At 49.4% G+C, this 19,557-nt stretch overlaps 1 protein-coding gene across 1 annotated transcript; it reads left to right on the forward strand.

Annotated features, from left to right (window-relative positions):
• Positions 1–805: 805 nt before the first annotated feature.
• LOC121543240 (protein virilizer homolog) lies at positions 806–19,503 on the forward strand. The gene is given in 27 exon segments (XM_045226013.1): positions 806–895; positions 1,548–1,660; positions 3,633–3,719; positions 4,350–4,398; positions 4,518–4,680; positions 4,790–4,909; positions 5,113–5,364; positions 8,572–9,293; positions 10,202–10,339; positions 10,524–10,750; positions 10,827–11,509; positions 11,976–12,058; positions 13,792–13,866; positions 13,868–13,918; positions 13,920–14,276; positions 14,427–14,582; positions 14,771–15,006; positions 15,209–15,458; positions 16,278–16,495; positions 16,625–16,757; positions 16,912–17,061; positions 17,149–17,303; positions 17,876–17,972; positions 18,068–18,231; positions 18,348–18,697; positions 18,793–18,945; positions 19,125–19,503. Coding segments are annotated over 27 exon segments (5,427 nt in total). The 5' UTR covers positions 806–832; the 3' UTR covers positions 19,307–19,503.
• The last annotated feature ends 54 nt before the right edge of the window (positions 19,504–19,557 follow it).

A 19,557-nucleotide genomic window follows, 5' to 3' on the forward strand; every position in this document is an offset into this window, starting at 1 on the left:
AACGCTTCTTAAACGGAAGCAAACGGAACGAAACGCGGAGAGACCTACCTGCATTTGTCCAATAGAAACTCTCGTTTTGCTCTGTTTGCTTCCGTTTGATTCTTAAACTTTAAACGTTTTCCGTAATGAATACACCCCTTCTCTGTCTGAGTGCTGTCCCTATTGGTGCTTTCAAACAGGGACGTGGCACCGCATCGCGACAAACCCATCAGCACGACCTGAACAACATACATGAGAAGAACAACAATCTCATATACTAGCCTACAAACGGATGATGGCCTAGTTTTTATCCCTGTTTATGGGTAGACGAGTGCATAGGCTATTTCCAAATGCTACGCTTGGCATATAGGCTGCAGTGGGAAATGTTAATGAAAAAAATCAAATGTAACATAATGTTGTTTTCTGCGTTTCTGCTACTGCTGAGAACATGTTGAGACCAGCCGGTCGTGGCAAATCAGTGAAATCATTACAATGAAGTTTATAAGGCCTATTTAAAAATAAACAGTAATGAAAAATATGTAGATCCATTGTTTTCATTTAGGCTATTGTAAAATACATAGATAAAATATTCAAAGTCAGGCTATTGCCTTTTTTATTACGGCACCTTTATAATTTATTATAAGAGAGCCATTGGCAGTAGCCTGAATTATGTTGGATGAACTCTCCACTATGCACCGATTTCAGATCAGTTTGTGGTTCTACTCATTATAAACAAAGTAGGTTTAAACTGATTCAGGGTCTGTCTTTACAGAACTGCTCATCGTCGGGTTTTAAAACCCGGAAACCGTTGTAGCTAGATCCGGAAGTTTACCCCAAGTGAAAACAGAAAAATATGGCGGGGGACACTTTAACGGAGCTTCTTTTTCTGGATACGTTCAAACATCAAAGTGCAGAGGTAGCTAAATATGTTAATACCGCTTGGGTTTTATCCCAGGAGTATACTTTGCTGAGATTCCACTTAGCTAGCTAACTTTGGCTTCTGATCCCCTATCTTCCCCTAGGCTAATGCTAATGCTAACACAGTGGCCACCTTGCAGAATAACTAAATCGTCCTTCCAAACTAAGTGTGATGCATTGTTTCCTAGCAAGGTATTACGTTTTAAGTAGCTTACGGGTTCTTATATTCAGTGGTCTCTCCTACAGTTGTAGCAGGGATAGGGATACGCGAAACTACCTAGCCATAATGGATAATGGGACAGTCGGCAACAGCGTGTGCGCAGATTGTTTACCCGCTAGCTAGCTAACTACTCACACAACTAACGTCTATGTTTACCAGCTAGCTAGCTACTCACACAGGTTACGATACACAGACAGTTTTCAGACTGTTCATATTTACAGATAAAGTCTACAGTTACTGTCTGCAGATGAATACACGAAATTCCCAACAGGCCCTTTTGTTTATTTATGGCACAAAAAAGAGCTGACTGTTTTTGTTGTGCGCTAACATGGTCTTTAAATAAAAATCACATTTTATTTGTCACATGCTCCGAATATAACGGGTGTGGTAGGCCTTACAGTGAAATTATTAAAATGTGTTCTGTCTGTAGCTGACCAATGTGGACGTGGTGCGGTTCCCGTGCGGTGTCCTGATCACAGAGGTGCGCGTCATTCCCCCTGGAATTAAAGCACACACCAGTTTGCCAGACAACCGGGCATTCGGGTAAGAAACCATCATTCAAGGTGTATACGGGAGAGCAAAATAAATATATACTACTATGTGCATGTGACATCTGAGACTGGGATGTGTGTGAGGGGAACTCCAGGGGCCTCATTTATCAATCATGCATAGGCACTAATCTGTGCGTAAACCATGCGTGGGATTATTTCCACACAACGTGTGCGATTTATCAATATGAATGTTTGCTTGAGTGTGTGTAACTTTACGCACTCACACAGTGCCAAGTGGTGAAATAATGCCTTGATCACACCTACAGCCTCATTGAGCAAAATGGTACGCAGCATCATCTGGATATGTGTGCAACAAAAGTTCAATATTCACATTCTGCTATCATTAATGTCAAGCCGTCTACGCATACAATTTAATGCATAAGTTCAATAAATCCAATGTATGCACCACACAGAACGCACTGCAATGCAATTCTGCAAGGCAAACGCAGCATTCCATTGGAAATGAATGTACTTGTGGTGTACCAAAACGCAATGATGCTGTCAGTGTGATCGAGGCGTAAGGGTACTGTCAAGTGTAGAATGGGGAAAATATATGTTGAAAATGTCTGAAATTGCGATGGAGTAATAATTCAATCGCTTTTCGATGTCGTATTTCCATTGTGAATTCATGCAACATATCTTGACAGGCATATCATTTGACCACAGTGCATTTGTTACTATAATAATTCACATAAAGTACAGTCATTTGTTAAATTAGAGGCACATGTGAAAGTGAAACAATTGTTGAAATACTATAAAAGACTGAGATAATGGGAAAACGAATGAGAGGCTGATCTTGCTCTGTTGGAAGATTTGGCACGCTGCATTTCACAGAGAGCGCGTTTTTAGAAACAGGTGGGACTTTTTTGGTTTTAGGAAATTATGTCTGATGAGACAATCTTATAGGATTTTTGTGAGGACTTAAGACTTACTTTAAAAAGGCAAACGCATGCCATTCCGGTGCACATCCAAGTGCTATCCACCCTCTGGTTTTTTCATTGGGAGCTTGCCGATCGGCATCTCACAGCCTCGGTGAGCCAGTGTTTTGGATGCAATCATCAGTAAAATGAACTGTAACATACAATTTCCATACACCATCGCACAACAGGTTGAAGTCAAGTTTTTTGTTGTTGCCATCAATGGGTTCCCAAATACGAACGGAGCAATAGCCACATCGCCATAAAAGCACCATCCCAAAACGAGTTGAACTATGTGAACAGTAAAGGCTTCCACTATTAATGTGCAGGTGATAAGTTATGTGATGTGCAAAAGACGCTGCTGAATGTGGTGGCCAATGTTGGCCTATAGGCCTACAGGAGGGAGCTGTTGAGGATGGATGGCTTATTCGTGAGTGTTGCCTACTCATTTGAAGTATATTTGCCATTGCTAAAGCAACTAATTGTCTTAATGTTCCTCTCGTTTTGGCTTTGGTTTTATTTTTACTGTTCAAGCCGCAACTGAGAGAGACAAATGAAACCTTTTGGTTGTACTCAATCTCTGACACTAGCACCTCTATTTTCTTAGTCTTTTTTGGTTGCGATGTTGTATATCATGGTACGGTGTTGTATATTCCCTACAGGCTTTAAAGGGATGATTTGGACCATGTATGATTAATTGGGGGTGTTTCAAAATGCAAATAGCCAAGGTCGTGCAAGAGCACTGAGGCTGAGAACAATTGGTATTTATCAACGGTTATCTCCTACAGGTGTACGAATGAAGCTTGTGGGATTGTTTGATAAATCATACTTTTTCTATGTGTACGAACATTCTAAATTCTGTTCGAAAGTAGTATTTTATAGAAGTTTCTACGCAATATTGATAAATGAGGCCCCAGAGCTGTAATGTCCTGTTTGGCCTCGTTCTCACCGTGTGTGAGGTAACCGTAACCGGACAGACGGGATCTCTCATGTGTCCGAAAGGGGGGCTGAGTGGTGATGTCATATCCTGTTCCTATCTGTTTCCAGGGAGACGTCGCCTCATTCCTTCCAGCTGGAGCTTTTCTTCAACAACCTCACTAAACCCAGCAACGCCTGCTTCCACAGACTGGGCAGGTCAGTAACACTTAGTACATTATATTTGAATTGAATTGAATTTATTTGTGTAAATGACATATTTAACAGAAATGTACAATGTGGACCCAGAGGATAGCACTTACAATTATTAATTTAAAACACTTGTTTCCAAAGACTGGTCCTCGAATATACCTCTACTTCTCTCAAACTACCTCTCTCTGTCTGTATCCCTCTCTCTCTACCTCTTCCTCTGTCACTCCTGCCCTCCCAGTATCTGTCTATTTCTCTCTCCCCGCCCCTCCTTTTTCTCTTCCCAGAATGTGTCCATAAAAGTATTTGAGAGTTCAAGTCTCACCTGTAGAACCTGCCAGGGCAGAGACCAATCTGTGCCGACTGTCTTAGTCCTTGTCCACGCCGAGACTGGTCTCTAGAAACTCAGCCCTGTTGTTGCACCTTCCGAATCACACACAACAGAATGTAGAACACAGAAAGACACATCGATCATTCCAACAGAGAACACAGGCACAACCTAATGTTGGTCAAGCGCTCACAGGCCATTGTTGTTAACCTGAGAGAGAACTTGCAGTACGTCAGCCCCTCTACTGTAGCCTGCTCCACTACTAATGGCAATGTGATAACTCTCTTTCTGTTTCTGTCTCATCCTTACAGTTTTGAATATGACGAAAACAAATCCATAATTTTCAGGCCCAATGGAAAGGTAAAGACTCCTCCCCCCTCTGTCTGTGGAAAGGTCACTGTTCTCTCTGCAGGGGAACTGTGTTGTGTGTGTGTCGCTTTGTGTTTGTAATGGTGTGTGTGTGTGTGTGTGTTGTGTAGGTGAATACAGATGGTCTGGTACTGCGTGGTTGGTACACCAGTCTGACGGTGGCGGTGTACGGTACAGCGGAACGGTCACATGGTCACGACCGGGACTCTCCCCCGCCTCCCCCTCCCCCACCCCCCCAACAACAGACTGGCCTCAAGAGGATCATCAAACAAGGTGGGTAAAGACTCATACTAGGGTTGTCAGGATACCACTATCACAATACTACCATACTTTCCATGGCAAAAAGGAAAACACAAGGCGAACTGAACTGTGTGTGTCTCAGAATGGGATAAGGAGGAACAGTATAATGGCAGTCCCCCCAGACCAGCTCCCAGAGGCCCCCGCACCCCTCCTGGACCGCCCCCACCAGATGATGATGATGAGGAGCCAGTCCCAGTGACCGGTAACACACACACACACACACACACACATTTCTCTGTCTTTATGTTTATCTCACAGGGACAGATTTCATACTGTATATTCAACTAGCTAACATTGCCAAAAGAAACGTGTCCATGTATTTGTGCAAGCCTGTATCCATGTATACCTGATGCCCTCTTTGGTTGCCGTGATAACCGACTGTGGTGTCCATGGTGACTGTTTCAGTTGGAGTGTCCAAGGCGGAGCCGACTGAAAGAGGGGAGGACTACCTGGAAGCGGTCTCACCTGAACGCGGCTCACTACCTGCCGACGAACCCTACTCAGATGCCGAGCCTGAGGAGGAGGGGGAGGAAGAAGAGGACGAGGAGCCGGAAGAAGAGGACGACGCACGGACGGAGTGTAGCGCCCCTGAGGATGAGGAGGAGGAAGATGAGGAAGATGAGGGTGAGGAGGAGGAGGAGGAAGAGATGGAGGAAGGTAGGGGGGCTCCTGTGTGACGGCAGGACAGACAGTGTGTGTGCTCTAGCATGCTGCCTGCACCCCTCAACCCTAACCCTATACCCTGCTCAGACCCCTCAACCCTAACCCTATACCCTGCTCAGACCCCTCAACCCTAACCCTACACCCTGCTCAGACCCCTCAACCCTAACCCTATACCCTGCTCAGACCCCTCAACCCTAACCCTATACCCTGCTCAGAACCCTCAACCCTAACCCTATACCCTGCTCAGACCCCTCAACCATAACCCTACACCCTGCTCAGACCCCTCAACCCTAACCCTATACCCTGCTCAGACCCCTCAACCATAACCCTACACCCTGCTCAGACCCCTCAACCCTACACCCTACACCCTGTTCAGACCCCTCAACCATAACCCTATACCCTGCTCAGACCCCTACACCCTAACCCTATACCCTGCTCAGACCCCTCAACCCTAACCCTACACCCTGCTCAGACCCCTCAACCCTACACCCTACACCCTGTTCAGACCCCTCAACCATAACCCTATACCCTGCTCAGACCCCTACACCCTAACCCTATACCCTGCTCAGACCCCTCAACCCTAACCCTATACCCTGCTCAGAACCCTCAACCCTAACCCTACACCCTGCTCAGACCCCTCAACCCTACACCCTGCTCAGACCCCTCAACCCTAACCCTGCTCAGACCCCTCAACCCTAACCCTGCTCAGACCCCTCAACCCTAACCCTACACCCTGCTCAGACCCCTCAACCCTACACCCTGCTCAGACCCCTCAACCCTAGCCCTATACCCTGCTCAGACCCCTCAACCCTAACCCTACACCCTGCTCAGACCCCTCAACCCTAACCATATACCCTGCTCAGACCCCTCAACCATAACCCTACACCCTGCTCAGACCCCTCAACCCTAACCCTATACCCTGCTCAGACCCCTCAACCCTACACCCTACACCCTGCTCAGACCCCTCAACCATAACCCTATACCCTGCTCAGACCCCTACACCCTATACCCTGCTCAGACCCCTCAACCCTAAACCTATACCCTGCTCAGACCCCTCAACCATAACCCTACACCCTGCTCAGACCCCTCAACCCTAACCCTATACCCTGCTCAGACCCCTCAACCCTACACCCTACACCCTGCTCAGACCCCTCAACCATAACCCTATACCCTGCTCAGAACCCTACACCCTATACCCTGCTCAGACCCCTCAACCCTACACCCTACACCCTGCTCAGACCCCTCAACCCTAACCCTACACCCTGCTCAGACCCCTCAACCCTACACCCTGCTCAGACCCCTCAACCCTAACCCTAACCCTGCTCAGACCCCTCAACCCTAACCCTATACCCTGCTCAGACCCCTCAACCCTAACCCTATACCCTGCTCAGACCCCTCAACCCTAACCCTACACCCTGCTCAGACCCCTCAACCCTACACCCTGCTCAGACCCCTCAACCCTAACCCTGCTCAGACCCCTCAACCCTAACCCTATACCCTGCTCAGACCCCTCAACCCTAACCCTACACCCTGCTCAGACCCCTCAACCCTACACCCTGCTCAGACCCCTCAACCCTACACCCTGCTCAGACCCCTCAACCCTACACCCTATACCCTGCTCAGACCCCTCAACCCTAACCCTGCTCAGACCCCTCAACCCTAACCCTATACCCTGCTCAGACCCCTCAACCCTACACCCTACACCCTGTTCAGACCCCTCAACCATAACCCTATACCCTGCTCAGACCCCTACACCCTAACCCTATACCCTGCTCAGACCCCTCAACCCTACACCCTACACCCTGTTCAGACCCCTCAACCATAACCCTATACCCTGCTCAGACCCCTACACCCTAACCCTATACCCTGCTCAGACCCCTCAACCCTAACCCTATACCCTGCTCAGAACCCTCAACCCTAACCCTACACCCTGCTCAGACCCCTCAACCCTACACCCTGCTCAGACCCCTCAACCCTAACCCTGCTCAGACCCCTCAACCCTAACCCTACACCCTGCTCAGACCCCTCAACCCTACACCCTGCTCAGACCCCTCAACCCTAACCCTACACCCTGCTCAGACCCCTCAACCCTAACCCTACACCCTGCTCAGACCCCTCAACCCTAACCCTACACCCTGCTCAGACCCCTCAACCCTAACCCTATACCCTGCTCAGACCCCTCAACCCTACACCCTGCTCAGACCCCTCAACCCTACACCCTGCTCAGACCCCTCAACCCTACACCCTATACCCTGCTCAGACCCCTCAACCCTAACCCTGCTCAGACTCCTCAACCCTAACCCTACACCCTGCTCAGACCCCTCAACCCGACACCCTGCTCAGACCCCTCAACCCTAACCCTACACCCTGCTCAGACCCCTCAACCCGACACCCTGCTCAGACCCCTCAACCCTAAACCTATACCCTGCTCAGACCCCTCAACCCTAACCCTACACCCTGCTCAGACCCCTCAACCCTAACCCTACACCCTGCTCAGACCCCTCAACCCTAACCCTACACCCTGCTCAGACCCCTCAACCCTAACCCTACACCCTGCTCAGACCCCTCAACCCTACACCCTGCTCAGACCCCTCAACCCTAACCCTATACCCTGCTCAGACCCCTCAACCCTAACCCTATACCCTGCTCAGACCCCTCAACCCTACACCCTGCTCAGACCCCTCAACCCTAACCCTATACCCTGCTCAGACCCCTCAACCCTAACCCTATACCCTGCTCAGACCCCTCAACCCTACACCCTGCTCAGACCCCTCAACCCTACACCCTGCTCAGACCCCTCAACCCTAACCCTATACCCTGCTCAGACCCCTCAACCCTAACCCTATACCCTGCTCAGACCCCTCAACCCTACACCCTGCTCAGACCCCTCAACCCTACACCCTGCTCAGTGCAGTTAACAGAGCCGTTGTAACCAGCCTAACCAGTTGTAATCATAAGCCTTGGAGCCATGGCTGTTGCTGCTGTAGGTTCAGATCCCCTTGCATGACAAACTAACTGCGCCTGTCTGCTGTGGTTGTCTCTCTCATTCTTAACTCTTGGTTGAGTGAAATGTAATTTCATCATGTTATTAGTGTTTTAGCACTAAAGTGAGTGAGGCCTTTTCTTTTGCTGTGCTTGTGTTGATTGTTTTTGTTGTTGATTTACAATATTTCTTTCACACTCCCTCCCTCTCCTCTCCAGGTGATGACGGTTATGAGCAAATCAGTAGTGATGAGGATGACTTGGACAATGGGAGTTTTAAGGTGCCCAGTTTTGACATTGACTACACCCCTGAAGACCTGGCCTCTGTGCCCCCAGTCCAGTACGATCCCTACGAAAGAGAGCTACGCCCACTGCTCTACTTCACCCCTCCTTACAAGACCCGCTTCGACTCCCAGCTGGAGAGGGCCAGGGGGGCTGTGTGTTGTGGTCCAGAGGGGCCTGGAGGTGGAGAGGGGGCAGAGGCTGAGGTTGTAGCCCAGATGAGAGAGCTCCTGGCTGGGATAGGAGAGGACCGTGACTCCCGCTGGGTCACGGCCCTAGAGCAGGCATCAGGGCTGCTCGCTAGAGGTTTGGGCTTTCTGATTGCACAGGGGGAATGGGAGGAGCCTATTGGAGCTCTGGTCCAATGGGCTCTCCAGGGTCTTAGTATGGAGATAGCTCTGACCCAACCCATTGCTCTAAACCTCAGGCAGCTGAAAGCTGGAGCTAAGCTGGCTTCCTGCTTGGCTGAGTGCCCACAGGGCCTCACTGCGCTGCTGCACGAGGGAGCCCTGGAGCTCCTACTGGAGCTGCTCCAGGTGGACCATGTGTCGTCCACGCTGAAGCTGTGTATCCTGAGGGCTCTGGATGCTCTGACCAGTGCCCCCGCTGGTGTGGAGGCCTTCCTACAGGAGGGGGAGATGGAGAGGAGTGGATACCAGGTGAGAGGGGCCATACTGTACACATAAAGACTTGATAATAGAGAGGAGTGGATACCAGGTGAGAGGGGCCATACGGTACACATAAAGACCTTATAATAGAGAGGAGTGGATACCAGGTGAGAGGGGCCATACTGTACACATAAAGACCTCATAATAGAGAGGAGTGGATACCAGGTGAGAGGGGCCATACGGTACACATAAAGACCTTATAATAGAGAGGAGTGGATACCAGGTGAGAGGGGCCATAGTGTACACATAAAGACCTCATAATAGAGAGGAGTGGATACCAGGTGAGAGGGGCCATACTGTACACATAAAGACCTTATAATAGAGAGGAGTGGATACCAGGTGAGAGGGGCCATACGGTACACATAAAGACCTCATAATAGAGAGGAGTGGATACCAGGTGAGAGGGGCCATACTGTACACATAAAGACCTCATAATAGAGAGGAGTGGATACCAGGTGAGAGGGGCCATATGGTACACATAAAGACCTTATAATAGAGAGGAGTGGATACCAGGTGAGAGGGGCCATATGGTACACATAAAGACCTCATAATAGAGAGGAGTGGATACCAGGTGAGAGGGGCCATACGGTATACATAAAGACTTCATAATAGAAAGGAGTGGATACCAGGTGAGAGGGGCCATACTGTACACATAAAGACCTTATAATAGAGAGGAGTGGATACCAGGTGAGAGGGGCCATACGGTACACATAAAGACCTCATAATAGAGAGGAGTGGATACCAGGTGAGAGGGGCCATACGGTACACATAAAGACCTTATAATAGAGAGGAGTGGATACCAGGTGAGAGGGGCCATACAGTATACATAAAGACTTCATAATAGAAAGGTTGCGTGTGTTACTAACTGAGGTTGTGTGTTGTGTGTCCGCCCCCCGCAGCGGTTGGTGCAGCTGTTCCTGGGGGAGGAAACCGTGCGGGTGGTAACCGCGGGCAACGCCATTCTACAGAAAGGCCACGCCTATGAGGTTATGACTGACCTGCAGAGGACAGCGGCAGCCTGGAGCGAGCCTCTGCAGGTAAACACACACTGACTGGAGACCTGCGTTTTGAGAACGGTTATTTTGGTCTGATAAAAGTTCCCATTTCATAACCAGTTCCCAGTTCAGTGTGGAACTCTGGGGTTTCTATGTCTGAGGTTCTACTGTGCATATAATTACAACAGTATATCAGTATATGAGATTTATCATTGTTATATGTCAGGATGAGGGGGAGGAGCCTGACATACCAATGGAGGAGGAGCCATCATTAGGCCCCTCCCCTGTCAGCGAGGCTGAGCTGGATAGGTTGGCTGGGGTTCTAGAAGAGTTACATCACCTTCTAGAGACCGCCCCCCACACCATGGTCCAGCCCCCTGGAAAGGCCTTCCCTACAACCACACGCATTACTGGTCCACAGGAGAGAGACGACCCCTACCCTACACTTTACAGGTAGGTACAACACAAAAACTCACACACACACATACACACACAGTCGTTTGTACTAATAACTCCCCCCCCCCCACAGGTACATGCATGCATGTCATTTCCTGGAGAGCACGGCGGTGGCGTTGTCAGCAGCAGTGGCGACGGGGCATACAGGCGTCACTCACGCAGTCAGAGAACTCCTGCACTTCCTGTCTCTCACCCAATCAGGACTGCTCTTCATGCTGGCCCAGCCCACGCCTACCAACTTGCTGCTCCGCCTCCTAGCAACCATCGCCGAGGCTGAGGGAGAGGAGCCTATGGTCATCGGGGGCGACGGGGGGTTCTTGGGCCCCGGATTGGGTGAAGAGGGTTTGGGGGTGTGGCTGATGCAGGCGCTGCATGCCCTCCAGAGTGTTTCTGAGCTGATGAGTCACGTGACTGCCGGTGGGGAGGGAGGGGTGGGGTTAGAGGAGGGGGACAGTGCGGAGGTACTGAGCATGCTCCATGCCCTCTACCTCATCACCTTCACACAGACTGGGAGGAGTGCTGTGGCCCATGTCTTCAGCCTGGAGAACAACCTCTCCTGTCTGGTTACGCTGCTGCAGCACCACAGCAAGGACGGACACGGGGAGGCCAAGGCCCGGAAGGCGGTGACCTATAACTATGCGTGTATGCTGGTGCTGATGGTGGTTCAGAACTCCAGTGATCTCCGTACCATGGAACAACACGCTGCTCCTCTACTCATCCTGGCCAAGGCTGATGACACCAACGCTAAACTACAGGGTACGTAGCTCCTGACCCCTGACTCTAACAGGGTTTGGCCGGCCGGGACTCCCCCACGGACTCCTTTTGGCGGGCCGGGTGCCTGCAAGCTGACTTCGGTCGCCAGCTGGATGGTGTTTCCTCCGACACATTGGTGCGCCTGGCTTCCGGGTTAAGCGAGCAGTGTGTCAAGAAGCAGTGCGGCTTGGCAGGGTCGTGTTTCGGAGTACGCATGGCTCTCGACCTTCGCCACTCCCGAGTCCGTAGGGGAGTTCCAACGATCGGACAAGACTGTAACTACCAATTGGATATCACGAAATTGGGGAGAAAAGGGGGGTAAAAGTACAAAAAAAAAGTAAAAAGTAAAAAAAAAGAAAATATATATATATATATTAAAAAAAGAATGTGTTGAACTACTATTCAGAATTTCTTGCAAAGGTGAACTGCAACACTAAGTCATCTTCTCAGTGTTGGTCTTGTGTTCCAGAGCTGAGTCAGTGGCTGGAACCTCTGGACAAAGTGAAGTTGGAGATGGGCAGCATCCCCAGCCTCATAGACTACATCAAACAGGTGAGCTACAGGTCCCCAAGGAGTGATAACCAGTTGTTGCAGTTTGTTTAATACCTCATAATGATGACTTGGCTGCAGGCCTTCACCTCCCTAAACACACACACACCGACTTGCTTTGATATAACTAGCTGACTGAACTCCACTCCATGGTCAAGGAAGTTTCTGATCAAATCCACCAACGGAGTGGAGCAGAGATCAGGCTTTGTGAAATTCAGCAACAGCTAATTTGATTTGATTTATTAGGATCCCCATTAGCCAATGCCAATGGCGACAGCTAGTCTTACTGGGGTCTGACACATAACAAAAATTCATTACAGACAAAATACTTTACAATTTACATACATTAACATGTAGTGTGTGTGTGTGCATCTATCAGTTCCACATACATGTCAGTACATATACACAACAATTAGGTCACATGGGGGAGAGGCGTTGTGCCGTGAGGTGCTGCTTTATTTGTTCTTTGAAACCAGGTTTACTGTTCACTTGCGCTATATAAGACGGGAGTTCCATGCACTCATGGCTTTGTATAATATTGTACGTTTCCTTGAATTTGATCTGGACCTGGGGTCTGTGAAAAGACCCCCGGTGGCATGTCAGGTGGGGTAAGTGTGTGTGTAAGTTGACTATACAAACAATTAGGAATTTCCAACACATTAATGTTTCTTATAAAAACAAGAAGTGACGCTGTGTCTTTCCTCAACTCTTAGCCAAGAGAGACTGGCATGCATAGTATTAATATTAGACCTCTGTTTACAATGAAGAGCAAGAAGTGCCACTCGGTTCTGGGCCAGCTGCAGCTTAACTAGGTCTTTCTTTGCAGCGCTTGACCATATGACTGGACAATAATCAAGATAAGATAAAACTAGAGCCTGCAGGACTTGCTTTGTGGAGTGTGGTGTCAAAAAAGCAGAGCATCTCTTCATTATGGACAGACCTCTCCCCATCTTTATAACCATTGAATCTATATGTTTGACCATGAAAGTTTACAATCTAAGGTAACACCAAGTAATTTAGTCTCCTCAACTTGTTCAACAGCCACACCATGCATTAGCAGATTTAGCTGAGGTCCAGAACAAAGGGAATTATTTGTACCAAATACAATGCTCTTAGTTTTAGATGTTCAGGGCCAGTTTATTACTGGCCACCCATTCCAAAACAGACTGCAACTCTTTGTTAAGGGTTTCAATGACTACATTAGCTGCGGTTGCTGATGCATATACGGTTGAATCATCAGCATACATGGACACACATGCTTTGTTTAATGCCAGTGGCAGGTCATTGGTAGAACAAAGAAAACAGTAGAGGGTCTAGAGAGCTACCCTGCGGTACATGCAAATAGTTGTGACAGTGCAAATAGTTGTTACAGTGGCTGACCCAGATCTTGACTGGAGGGAGGGAGGGAGGGAGAGAGGGAGAGAGGGAGAGAGGGAGGGAGGGAGGGAGGGAGGGAGGGAGGGAGGGAGGGAGAGAGGGAGAGAGAGAGAGAGAGAGAGAGAGGGAGGGAGGGAGGGAGGGAGGGAGGGAGGGAGGGAGGGAGGGAGAGAGAGAGAGAGAGAGGGAGAGAGGGAGGGAGGGAGAGAGGGAGGGAGAGAGAGATGTGGCTGCATGCATATGGATGTGCATCAGTTAGAGCATGGCTGATGTAAACAAAGTACATATTGTATGTACATGTGTATTATTGGTCATATTACTAACGGAGAACCCATTCTGTCCCGTGTGTGTCCCTGTAGAACGTCGAGAACGTGTTGACCCTAGAGGGAAGTGGACTGATGTCTGCTCTGAGGGCCCTCTGCCAGATCGCCTGTCCCCCCTCCCGCCGTAGAGGGTCAGCAGAGAGATCTGAAGTGGAGTCTAGCGGGGGGTGCAGTTGTTTTCTGGGGAGGGCTTGGACATGTGTGTTTGTGTGCTCCAGAAGCTGTGTAGCGTGTTGCTGCCTGCCTGGCGTGTGCACGGACACATGGGACCCACGCCGCAGCGCTGTATGATCCTTGGCGTGTGCGCGAACACGCTAAGGCTGCTGCGGACCATGCTGACAGAGCTGCTGCGTAGCGGGGCCTTCCAGTTCAGGGACACGCGTGTGGCGAGCACGTTGGTGACGCTACACATGGTCGTGTGTTCAGCCCCGGCCTCTGGACGTCTAGACTGGGAGGAGACCAAGGTTCAGGCCCTCATCGTAGACGTGCTGCTCACCTTCACACAGGGAGTCAGCGAACAGGTACAACTCTTTTCTGATTGTCCTGTAACATTATGTCACATGTTGTGTGTGTTGCGTGTGTGTTGCTGTGTGTTGTGTGGCGTGGGTGTGTGTGTGTTTTGTGTGGCTGTGTGTGTGTGTGTAATAACCTGTGTATCATTTCCCCTGTAGATGACCCACACAGAGGAGACTCTGCTCAGCAACACATGGTCTCTGATGCTGAAGGAGGTGTTGGGCTCTCTACTGAAAGCCCCAGAGGGACTCTTCTCAGGCCTCACCCTGCTGTCTGAACTACTGCCACTCCCCCTGCCCATGCAGAGCACACAGGTACACACACACGCCTGCTGCTTCTCATGTTGATACAGCAACCGTCATCAGCAACAGTCTGTATGTCATCAGATTGACACTTAACAAATAGACTAATGCATGAGGTAGGACAAGTCTTTCATGTTGGAAACATCCAAACCAAGGGGGAACAGGTTTCTAGTTGTGTGTTGTGCCTGGCCCCCCTCCAGGTGATCTCGGTCCAGGACGTGGCGGTAGCATTGAACACCAGGAAGTTGTGGAGCATGCACCTGCGGGTGCAGTGGGGCGTGTTTGCGGACGCCCTCGGGTGTGTGTGTGGGACTAGCTGTCCACCGCTGCTGGCCATGCTGCGACGTGTGTGTGTGCAGCTGGCTGACCTCTCCTCTCCCACCGCCACCCTCATCATGAAGACCCTGCTGGAGCTACTGCTGGGGGAAGTACAGCCGTAAGACAGGCACAAACACACAGCCTTTTGCACCTCATCAACTAAGATGGCAAGCCAAATAAATCCCAAATTGGCCTTGTATATTATTTCACGTCCAAATTACAACCACCATGCTGCCATCTCTGATGTGTGTATGTGTGTGCGTGTTTGTATCTGGTGTGTGTATGTTTTTGATTTGGGTATGTGTGGTTGTGTTTTTCAGTGTGGAGGGTAAGAGTCCGGGCTGGGGGCAGGTCCTGCGTCTCCTCTCTCTATTCGACACCCTGGTTTCCCAGAGAGCCTGTAAGATCGCAACGTTACACCTGCTCTCTGGCTCCGCCCCCGGAGACGAACCATTGACTGATGTCTTCCCCCTGCTACTGTCCCTATTGGTTCCCTCTGCTGACCACGCCCTGCCACAACAGCACTGTGCAGAGCTGGTGGGATCTGTCCTGCAGTCACTGTGTGACCAGGTAACACACAAAGCACCTGGCATTGTATGAGGCTAATGCACTTCATCCACTAGTTGTTGTTTTGCCTCCAGCTATTACAGTGGAGAGGTATGGGGTGAATTGGTGCCTGCTATGTTGTGTTCATAAACATTTAGGTCTTTGTGCTCTTTAGTCTAAACTATGTGTCAGATTAGCAGGGTGTCGTATCCGGCTGAGCCAGGTAAGAGAGGGAGCAGTAGAGGGAGAGAGGAAGGTGTGTGTTTAACCCCATCGGTCCCAAGACACCAGCAAAAAATAGGCTTTTCATTTATTTGACTTTAATTTATCTGCATGTCCAGCTCTTATATTTAGCCTCACGATGAAGTGTTTTACCATTTTATTTTCAGGACAACCTGGGCTACAAGTAGAACACAAAGCTATTTGACATAAACAGTTGCATTCATGAGTTTTATTGACAGAGCAAAAACTTGATAAAAATGTAGTTATATGAATGCTGTAAGTACAGAAACTGTTTGCTCACTGGGAAATGAATATCCAACTAGTCAGTGACAACTGTGTGGAGTTTGGAGTTTATAACAGCAATTATGTGAGCTTATTACAGTATTCTAGACACTATGTCCTGGAATTTACTATGATCTTCTATGTAGAAGAACCCCTTACCTTCTAACGCCTCTTGTGTAGCTAATGAGCATCATAGAGTGAAACATGTTACGTGTTCGTGAGAGTCTCATCTTTTCATATATACCTTTTAATAGGCATCTCAAATCATTCTGACTCTACAGACATTTGTGTAAACAGTGGGACTCATTGGATTAACTCTGCTGTGTGTGTGTGTGTTAGGACATCTCTCTGGTGGTGCCCCACCCAGCCGAGGGGTGTGTGTCGGAGGCCGAGCAGCTGGCCAATGCCCTTCCAGGACGGGAAATGATCTCATCAGTGTGCGACTCGCTTCTGGAGCTTTTGGGGAACGGAGAGAGCAGTGCCACTCTGCTCCTCACCTGTCTCAGAACACTCATGTTCCTCACAGAACATGACTATGGACTCTACCACCTCAAAGGGTACACACACACTCCTCACTGCCAGGAGTTTAGATCAATGCAAGTGTAGCATGTATATAGACAATAGTAGGGGTTAAAGCACTGAAACCTGTGGAACACCGAATTCAACTGTAGTATGTGTGTTTTTAGAGCTCTGAAGAAGCACAGTGCCAGTGTGTGTGCTCTGTTGAAGAGACAGGTGTTCTCCTTCAGGAAAGACTCTGCTGAACTCCTCTCTGCTCTGCTGGACTTCCTACGACAGATCCTCAACACTGACCCTCTGGTAAAACCCCAAACAAGTCCATATCAACATTATCAACCCTTATTAACATGATCAACCATTATCCAGTCAACCATTATCAGCCGATGCTGAAATGAAGGCCGATCCGCCCGTATATCATTCATCATTCTATCACACTCTCTCTTCTCATACCCAGGGTTGCTGTGGGGAGGAGAGTGGAGGGGAAGAGTCCGTGCTTGTCCCGCCCCCAAGGTCTGTGGCTCTGACTGGCTCAGAGATGAAGGCTCTGCTACAGTGGGAGGAGACTGACACACACCCTCTAAACACACTAGAGAAACACATCACGGTACACACCCACACACTTTGTGCATAGTAATGATTATAAGTACAGATCTCTGAACGGAAGTAGTAGCAGTAACTGTCATGTGTGTAGAAGCTGTGCAAGGAGGAGGATTCATTGGAGACCCTGTTGGAGAATGTGATTGGTCTACGACAGACGCTGGAGACCACTATGGATGCATCTTCTCCCCCTGAGACGGAGCCCACTCTACCCAACCCTGACACGCTATTGGCCCAGTTCAACCACAGGTACCGCCCACAGACACTGTTGGCCCAATAGATACCGTTAAAGCTGCAATATGTAACTTTTTGGGTGACCTGACCAAATTCACATAGAAATGTTAGTTATAGATCTGTCATTCTCATTGAACGCAAGTAAGTCAAAGAAGCAGTAGATCTGTTCTATGTGCGCTATTTCTATGCTTCCCATTCTTAAATTTTGTTTTTGCGTCTTTTACTTTCAGTTTTGTACACGAGCTTCAAACAGCAGAAACAGTTATCGAATATATATTTCACTGAGATTTAGATCGTACAATGATTCTCTACACTATACTTGCCTGTTTTGTCACATAATCTGAAATTAGGCGAACTATTAGAATTTTAGCAACCAGGAAATGGCGGAGCGATTTCTGCATAGTGCACCTTTAACAAAAGTGCAATTTTAATCAACTGTTTATTAATTCTGCGCCTGTATGAACTCAAAATCTGCTTGGAGAATCTGGCTCGTCTTGAATGCCCCACTGACATGCTATGGACCCAGTTTTGACCCCAAACTGTGTGTGTCCTGTTCTGACTGTCTGTGTGTGTGTTCTCTCCTGTAGGACGGTGTTTGTGTTGTCGGAGGTGTTGGATGAGCAGCTGAAGGCTCTGTGGTTCTCCCCCTTCCACACTGACGACATGGAGGCTGAACTAGACATGGTGAGACACCTGTGTGTTGTTTGAATGTGTGTGTGTCTCCCTGTCTGTGTGTGTTTGTGTGTGTGCGTGCGTAACCTCTCTGACTCTGTCCCTAGGTGAAGGTGGACCTGCTAGGCCTGGCCCAGGAGTGTTGTCCAGAGTTGGACCTGAAGTCGGAGCTAGAACGCTCCTTCCTGTCTGAGCCCTTGTCTCCCAGTCACACCAAAACTAACAAGGGCTTCAGGCTGGGCAAGCACAAACACGAGACCTTCATCACCAGGTACACACACACACACACACACACACTTTTATCACCTTTAGGTACATATAACCATGTGATTGTATGTGACCCACATATTAACAAAGATGCCTGTGTCGTCCTCTTCCTCACTCCAGTGGTAAGTCAGACTACATCGAGCCAGCTAAGAGAGCCCACATGATGGCTGCTCCTCGCGGTCGGGGCAGGGGGGGCTTCGGGGGACAGCTCTGTCGCCCCCACGACATCTTCCGCCAGCGCAAACAGAACACCTCGCGCCCTCCCAGCATGCACGTGGATGACTTTGTGGCGGCAGAGTTTAAAGACGTTGGGACTCCCCTGGGCCTGTTGCCCCCCAAGCGACCCCCTAAGAGCTCCCCCAAACCCCCCACCAGAGGCCTGTTCACTGGGAACAGAGGCAGGGCTGCCTTCCACAGCCAGCAGACACGCTTTTTCACCCCACCGCAGCCTAAAGGAGTGCTGCTGTCTGGTATGTAGACACACACACATCGCTGTAAACTAACAAGCGGGGGTCTGTTGTCTTTTGAAGAACCTTTGACTAACATATCTTCCCGTCCCTTCTAGGTAACTATAATGCCCGTCGTGAGGGTGGGCGAGGTGGCTCGTCGTGGAGTGGTCCGTTGCCACCGGTTACCCACAGAGGAACATACAGTGATGCCAGGGGCGGGCAGAGCAACTTCACACGCGGCCCCCTGCCCTCACGACAGCAGCCTGCAGGTACACACACACACATGCTCGTTTGCACACGTACATACTGTATGCACGCACACACACACACACATATTCAGAGAACAACATGCATACAAGATAATACTTTCATGCACAATTACTGATGGTCACCCTTGTTCTTCTCCCTCCCTCCTGCCACTCTCTCTCTATCTTTCTCTCTCTTCCAGGTGCGTATCGCCTGGCTCCGCGGGACCGCGCCCCTCGAGGTCGTGGGGGTACAGGCCTGTCGTGGCTGAGTCAGGGAGGAGGAGGAGGAGGAGGAGGGAGGGGGTCTCAGGGGGGGAAGTTTAGCGGTGGGGGAGGCAGCGGAGGAGGGAGGGGACGACACGTTCGCTCCTTCACCAGGTAAACAAACCTGGCCAATGACTGCAGCCCATCACGGCTCTTAACGGACCAATCAGGATAATGAGTACATCATCTCCATGGAAACGTGTCCTCTGTGGGATTCTATTGATGATGATGTGTGGACTTTGTGTTGATCTTGTTGTGTTATGTTTTTGTTCTTTTACATTGTTGTTCAGACTCAATAAAGTTATGTGAATGAGAGCGCTGTCTGGAGTAGTGTGTTAATGTTCCTCACTGTGGTATGTTAGTGTATGG

The sequence above is a fragment of the Coregonus clupeaformis genome, chromosome 17, assembly GCF_020615455.1.
Source record: "Coregonus clupeaformis isolate EN_2021a chromosome 17, ASM2061545v1, whole genome shotgun sequence".
Classification (NCBI taxonomy): domain Eukaryota; kingdom Metazoa; phylum Chordata; class Actinopteri; order Salmoniformes; family Salmonidae; genus Coregonus; species Coregonus clupeaformis.